Consider the following 8193-nt stretch of genomic DNA (forward strand, 5'->3'; position numbering starts at 1 on the left):
ATTTTCAAAACCTAAAAATAAAAAAAATAAAAAAAACAAAATGATTACCAAATAAGGTTTCAATTTTGTACATTTAGAAAATGGTTCTGAAAAGTCTTTAAACCATCAATTAATGAATAAAATGAGTGAAAAGAAGATGATGCGGGGATTCAAAATAATGGAAAATAAAATAGAAATAGGAACAAACAAATAATGACGGGAAGAAGAAGAAAAAGAAATGAGATAAGAATATGAGTTATGATTATATAAATGTCGATGAAATATATTTCAAATTTCTAAAATGAATGTGAAAGTAAGTTGATATAACCTTATTCTCTTAAAAATGGAAGGTTTAATGACCATCATGTAATTATTCTAAAAAAAGAAATAAACAAGAAACGAAAAGAACGAAAATTGAACAAAATTCGAAACCGAGTTAGTATTTGTTAAAAAGAATAAATGAAATGGATAAATTTGTAAGTAAATTAGGATTGGTGACAGACAACAATACGTTGTGGCCGAGGAAAAGCAAAATTGGGAAGAGAAAAAAAAGAAAAAAAAAAGTATATAAAGTATATGAATGGAAGGAGTGTGAACTGAGGGACTTCTCCCGAGTTGGATTTCCACATAAAGCGAATTGCGCTGATAATTTTTAAAAGGCCAACAAAATTCTCTTCTTTTTTTACGCCTTTTCGCCACCGTCACTCTCCATTTCACATTCTCTCTCGATTTCTTCAATTTCAACACTTTCTCTCCATTTTTTATTTCGTTTTCCGACGCATATAAGCCAAATCTCGTCTCTTCGAATTCATAAGCCATATATTTTTTTTTAATTCTCTCTCTACTGGCTTGATGGTGGCCGGAGGAAGAGACGCCACCGTTGGCGTCGGCGTGGCGGTTTTAATGGTGGTCTTAGGGATTCAGATTTGCTCGGCGCAGATTACCAGAAGCCGTTTTCCCACTGGATTTGTTTTCGGAACTGCTTCCTCTGCTTTTCAGGTTCCTTTACTACCCCTCTCCTCTCCTTTATTTTTTTTTAAATAATTTTATTCCTTTTATTTATTTATTTATTATTTTCTTAAATGATTAATTCATTCATTAACACAAATATCAATTTATACCCTTAAACTTTAGGAATTGTATTAATTTAAATTATGAACTTTCATATGTGTGTCAATTTAAACTTTGGACTTTAATAAGTGTATTAATTTAAACCTTCAATTTTTATCCAAATAAAACATACTACAATCCACAAATAAATTCACGGATGTAAATTGATATTTACGATTATTATTATTATCTTCTTTTGAGATGAACATACCGTAAAATAATATACGTTCTATGAAAATTTACCCCTAACTAATCCCGGAGATATTAAGGACTTGAAATTAGGAGTGCACATAAAAGCACAGAAAACGAACCAAAGTAAGGTCAGTTGGTCGGGACTAGGGGTTGGTTGGTTGGTTTTCGATTTTCCTGAAAAAAAAAAGCTGAAAATCGATTGATGTGTGTGTATATATATATATATTTGTTTTTTTTTTTAAAAATAAGTATAAAAGCAAGCCACTACTATCAACTCAAAGTCCAAACCTATAGTATTGATTTATTATTATTTTTATGTTGCCTAATTTTTAAATTATTACATAATTTATTTGAAATTTTTCATAAAAATGATTAGGTACTAGATATAGATAAAACATACTTCAAACCACTACATAAGGAATGTTTAATGTTTTATTATTAACAAAAAAAAAAAAAAAACTCGATTAGGTACTAGATATAGATTATTTCTTTGAAATGATTGATTATAAGTACCTTTTAACTTAACAAATATAGAGGGAAAGATAAAATCTATATATTGCACTTGATTGTTGTCGTGGTAGGTTTACAACATTAATTTCATTTTTTTTTTTATAAATCATATTACTTCAAAATTTTATTTTGACCATCCATGCAGTTAGTTGATTTATCGGGCATAAGCACACTACATAAATTGAAATAATTTTCTGAAAAGAAAAAAAAGGTGAAGATAGGATTTGTATAATAGGAAAGAGGATTTAATTTGTAATCATAAAAAGGAATTGATATGTTTTCTTGATATTCTAGAAAAAGAAAATAAAATGTAGAAGCTATATATTGGATAAACTTTTTCTGACATGTGAAAGTGACATGGCTTTAATTTGCGATCTTTTTTTTAAAAAAAAATTATTTATAATAAATTAATGTTATAGTTTTCATTCTTTATTTATTTCTTTTCCGTAAAGATTTTCTTTAAATAACTAATGTTGTACAGTTATGAGTTACCTGTATACTTACCGGTATGTGGCCCTCGAAGCTGTCAGTTCTGTTTTTTCTTCTTTTTCGGTTTTACAGTTTTTTTAAATTTTGAGTAATTACAAATAGATTCGAAGTACTAAACAGTAAGACATTTTTCTAATAAGGATAACAAAATTTAAATATAACTCTTAAAAATCTATCTATAATAGCCCATATTGTTAATAAAAGTCTATCAATGATTATTGTTGGTAGAAGTCTATTATTGACAGAGTCTATCAACAATAGATTTTACTATATTTGTAATTTTTTAAGAATGTTACTTTATACCTAATTATTATCCTCAAAGTGTTACCGATTGCAATCACTCTATTGTTTACAAAAATAGCGGGTGACAAAAGTGTTTCTTTTAAATATCTATAAATAAAAAGACAAATTAAATAAAATTATTAAAAAATAATTCAATTTTTAAAAGTGTTATATTTATTAATATTTTAAAAAAATAATTTTGATCATTTTAGATGATTCAAAAAGTTATATTAAAAATATTTTATATTATAGTACTTGTAAAGATTTTTGGTTTTGTTTAGAATATTGAAATCTAAAGAGAAATTGAAACAAAATTTAAATTTCTAAGGTAAAATTGTAACATTTTGAATTAAAGAAGATTGTATTAAAATTAAAATCGAAATTTAAGGATTAAAAGTATAACATTTTGAAATTTAAGACCGGATAGAAAACCTCTCAAATTAGGAAAAAAAATATTTCCCTCGATTTTTTAACTTTTAGAAAGAAGATTTATTCAAATAACCAATCTTTTAAGGGAATTCGTTTCAAAAAAGAAAAAGAAAAAAGAAAAAAGCAAAAATTGATTTGTTTTGTTGGACATTTTTCAAGGGAGTTATTTTTGTTTTCTTGCACGACTTGCTTTTTTTTTTTTTTTTTTTTTTTTTTTTTTTTTTTCAATTCACTATTTACAAGTAACTGAAAACAAGGTTTGGAAATAGAAAAATTAAAACCGGAATAAGCATTTTCAAAACAAGCAAACAACCTCTGGTTTGTAATTTTGTAATTTTAATCAACATTTTCTGCATATTTGCGAAACTAGAAAATTTTCCTTAAAAGTCCACACAAAACTTTTTTCTTTTTCTTTTTCTTTTTTATTTTTTTTAAAACAGGAAATTGATATTCAGAAAACAAAAATTTTAAGTGATTAATTATCACATAATAAGGTGTAAATTGTAATACCAACAGACAAGATAAATTTCAATATGAAATCGTGTTTATACGGATAAAAAATAAAATGGTATAATCGAAACAACACCCACAAATTCTAGCATGAAGCCTATCAAAATGTATGTATTAGACATTCACAATAAATTTTCTAATAAAAGAAATAAAAGATTTTATTATTACTGCATAATCAAATTATGCAATCGTAATCACTCTTTATTATTATTATTTAAATTTCATAAAATATTGTTAACTAATTTCATGAAAACGTATATTAATGGAAGTCACTTTTTATGGTAGGATTGATTGATTAAATTTACTTAACATGTTTTAATATGCATTGCAATTGAATATCTTTGGCTCTACATAAACACAGTACGAAGGCGCTGTAAAGGAGGATGGAAGGGGACCCACAATTTGGGACACATTTTCTCATTCATTTGGTAATTTTTTTTTTGTTAATTTATAGAAAAAGTGGAAAATAAAATAAAAAATAAAGGAAAAATATCAGTTTTACTATTAAATTTCAGTATTTTTTAGTATAGTCTACAATATTTTAAAAGTTTAATTTCACGTTGTTTATTTATTTATTTTTTCAATTAAGTCCTAACAATCACTAAATATTAAACGAATAAATATGTATGAAATTCAAGAGTGCACTGGAATTTTTCTATCATTACTAGTCTATCTTTAATCATACGTGCATTTAGTCTATAAAATTTTAAAATGTATACATTTTCATCTCTGATTTTTTAAAAATAAAATTTAAAGATCTTTTGAGTATTTTTTTTTAATGTTGACATGATATTTTAAATTAAAATTAATAATTAAAGATGAAGAGTAAAATGATGGTGGGGAGGAGAGAGAGAGAGAAAAGATAATTTTTAATTTAAAATGTCATGTCAACCATTAAAATAATAAGACATCCTAGGAGGAAAAGATTTTGAAGCTTTAAATACCAAACATGTCTAGTGTTGAAACATCTAGACTAAAAAGGTAAATTTCCTTTTTTTTAAAAAAAAATAAAAATTAAACAACATGTAATTTTTGATTAACTAAATTGTTATATATTAAATCATATGAAACGATTGAGAATAGAAATTGGATTTGAAGATTTTTTAATATTAGAGATTAAGACATGAATAATATTTGAGTGCCTGTTTTTAGTTGAATCAATCTTTTTGCTTGCTTCAATTATACAACAGAAAAAACTAGAAAAAGAAAATATATTTAAAATATTGCAGTAGTAAACTATGAAATTGTGCAGGAAAGGTGCTTGATTTCAGTAATGCAGATGTTGCAGTGGACCAGTACCACCGGTATCCGGTAACCGTATTTTTAAATTTAACCAAATTATTATTAGAAGAATTCAAAGAAAATAAAAATGAAATATTGGAAACAGGAAGACATTAAACTTATGAAGGATATGGGTATGGATGCCTACCGATTCTCCATTGCTTGGTCTCGGATCTTCCCAAGTAATTATTCAACCTTTCTCTTATTTTAACTTAGTATAATTGTAAAAATAATAATATATTAAATTACTTTCATAGTACTTAAATTTCAACTCTAGACTATATATATATTATGATTTTATTAGCACGATCCAAAATACAACTTAATTGGTTAAGATATATAATATCCATCGGGTTAGAAATTTGAACTCCAAGATATATCGTTGACCTAAAAGATCTTTTTTTATTATTCTTTATTTAATTTGGTTAAAATTAATTATTAAATGTCCCTAACAAATGTTAAATAGGCCAATGATTTATTAGGATAGAAAAATGAAAGTTTAGAAAGTCATTGTGTTAATTCAAAGACATAATAAGTTTAGTGACTCTAAATATTTTGTGTCCATTTGATCTTTGAATTTTCAAAAGGTTTAATAGATATTGAAACTTCAATCTTTTGTCCGGTAGGTTTGACGTATATAATTTTTTTTTATTAAAATTAATTGATTATATTATATATAAATTTAAAATTTATTGTAATAGAACCTTAAGTTGTAATTTTGTATACAGTAGAATCTGTAAAATTGAAGAAAAATTCAAAAGGTCAAGGATCAAATTTGTCTATAATTTTTTTTTTGAGGAGGGTTAAAGTCAAAGTCGTAATTTTGAAACATATTAATAAGTAGCATTTTGGAAATCTTTTTAGAATATATTTTTGGAGGATTTAAAGAATTGATTACAAGTAAGAAACAAAGATGATTAATAAGGTGATGTGATTTTGATCCACGTAAGATGGAAGTGGAGAGATCAATCAAGCTGGAGTTGATCATTACAACAATTTCATCAATGCTTTGTTAGCCAATGGTATGAATCTCCATCTTCATCTTCATCTTCAACACCAATTTTTGATTTCTCCATTTTTTTGCTTCTCTGATTGTCATTTCAATTCAATGGTGTTTGAATCCTGCAACTTTTTCTTCATCCAGGAATTGAACCCTATGTCACTCTCTATCACTGGGACCTTCCTCAAGCCCTAGAAGACAAATACACCGGCTGGCTCAGCCCCCAAATCATGTAAATCCCTAAACCCTAACACTAATCCATTTCTGCTACCCATTTCAGCACCCATTTCAATTCGCATCTTCGAAATTGCAGAAACGATTTCGCTGTTTTCGCCGAGACGTGCTTTCAGAAGTTCGGCGATCGAGTAAAGCATTGGATTACTTTCAACGAACCCCATACCTTCGCTACACAGGGCTACGATGTCGGTCTCCAGGCGCCGGGGCGCTGCTCCATTCTTCATCATCTTACTTGTCGGAATGGCAATTCTCTAACTGAGCCTTACATTGTTGGCCACAATATTCTCCTCTCTCATGCCGCCGTCTCCGATATTTACAGAAGAAAGTACAAGGTAAGGGAGAAAAACCCTATAACGAGATTTCTTAGATGCACTGCTCTCTCTGTTTCTCGTTTGTTTGTTTGAGATTGTGGAATGTTTTGATGAAAGGGTGTGATTTATTTATTTATTTATTTATTTTTTTCCGTAGAGGACACAGAAGGGAGTGATTGGGATCTCGCTTGATGTTATCTGGTTCGAACCAGGTTCGAATTCCACTGAAGACATTGAAGCAACTCAAAGAGCTCAAGAGTTTCAGCTTGGATGGTGATGATTTATAGCAATTTGTTTTCGTTTTCACTCCTATTTGCTAAATTGGTGGTCATATTGGGATTTATATTCATTCACTTTCAGGTTTCTCAACCCGTTGATCTTTGGAGATTATCCAACCTCCATGAAAAGCAGAGTTGGGGGCCGGCTACCGACGTTCTCGCAGCCGCAGGCAGCTTTGGTGAAAGGGTCTCAGGATTTTGTTGGTATAAATCACTACACCACATTTTATGCTTATCACAACCGCACAAACCTTCTTGGGGTTGTCCTGAATGATACCATTGCTGATTCTGGTGCCTTCACCGTTCGTAAGAACTCCATCTTTTGAATACTTTAGACATAATAGAATCAGAATTTGAAGTTTACTCATTTTAATAATCTCCCCTGGTTCTGTTTCTTGTTTATGCAGCATTCAAAGGCCTGAAAACCATTGCAGAAAGGGTGTGGTGCTGCTTTTTATCTTTAGCAAAACCAGAAGACAAGAAAAAACAAGAACTCTCTCTGCATAGACTCTAATTGATTTTCAATCTTTTCTTTTTATGAACTTGCAGGCAAGTTCTATATGGTTATACATAGTTCCTCGTGGGATGCGAAGTTTGATGAATTACATCAAGAACAACTATGGAAACCCACTAGTGATCATCACTGAAAATGGTAAATACAGAGCTCTCTCCAAATCCAAGCACACAAATTTTTAGAAAAGTAAAGATCCGACTCGCTGTTAATTGGGTTATAACAGGGATGGACGACCCAAATGATCCACTGAAACCACTTAAAGAAGCATTGAAGGATGAGAAGAGGATCAGATACCACAATGGGTACTTAACAAACCTGTTGGCCGCCATCAAGTGAGTTCTTCTTCGTCTATTTCTTCAGTGTCTGTCAATGGCGATTTTACTTGTCTGGTCATGCAATCTGGTTGTTTGCACTGCAGGGAAGATGGTTGCAATGTGAAAGGGTATTTCGTGTGGTCTTTGTTGGATAATTGGGAGTGGTCAGCTGGTTTCTCTTCAAGGTTTGGCCTTTACTTTGTTGATTACAAGGATAAGCTGAAGAGATACCCCAAGGACTCGGTTCAATGGTTCAAGAATTTCTTGGCTTCTTAGAAGTCTGAGAATCTGAAAGAAGGCTAATTCTACAGTTTGGTGCTTTTGCTTTTGTTGTCATTGGCTACATTATTGTGGAGCTAATCCTAATCGTGCACTTTAATTTCTATTGATGAGTGTGAAAATGACATGAGATTTTTGAGTTAAAAAGTAAGAGATTTGAAGTCCTGATCTCTCAATTTTTATAATTAATTTAATACAAGAACCTCTTACCTCAACAAGAATAATTTCTTCCAATTTCTTTTAAAAACATGGGTAGAATTGAACCATTTACTGGTTAAATATCGGTATTTAAAAAAAAAAAGGTTTTTATTGGTTAGAAGTATGAATCTCTACTCCACAATTATATAAACGTTACATTATATTAAGAAAAAAAGGAATTGACCATAGTTAATCTAAGATATGGGTTTGTTCTCAAAACTTATTAAAAAGTTTTTGTTAAATATGTATCATGATTCTATGTCAATATCATTTAGGTTAA

The 8193-nt window shown here is 29.2% G+C and overlaps 1 protein-coding gene across 1 annotated transcript; it reads left to right on the top strand.

Moving 5' to 3' along the window:
• Nucleotides 1-478: 478 nt before the first annotated feature.
• Nucleotides 479-7930, top strand: BGLU40 (beta glucosidase 40). Its single transcript, XM_039030369.2, has 13 exons — nucleotides 479-978; nucleotides 3863-3929; nucleotides 4754-4812; nucleotides 4889-4964; nucleotides 5733-5804; nucleotides 5927-6014; nucleotides 6096-6351; nucleotides 6488-6603; nucleotides 6691-6914; nucleotides 7016-7047; nucleotides 7158-7260; nucleotides 7346-7454; nucleotides 7541-7930. The coding sequence occupies exons 1-13, from the start codon at nucleotides 832-834 to the stop codon at nucleotides 7710-7712; spliced, it is 1521 nt and encodes a 506-aa protein (XP_038886297.1). The 5' UTR covers nucleotides 479-831; the 3' UTR covers nucleotides 7713-7930.
• The last annotated feature ends 263 nt before the right edge of the window (nucleotides 7931-8193 follow it).

This window comes from Benincasa hispida, chromosome 4 (genome assembly GCF_027475165.1).
Source record: "Benincasa hispida cultivar pf3 chromosome 4, pf3_genome.v1.1, whole genome shotgun sequence".
Classification (NCBI taxonomy): Eukaryota; Viridiplantae; Streptophyta; class Magnoliopsida; order Cucurbitales; family Cucurbitaceae; genus Benincasa; species Benincasa hispida.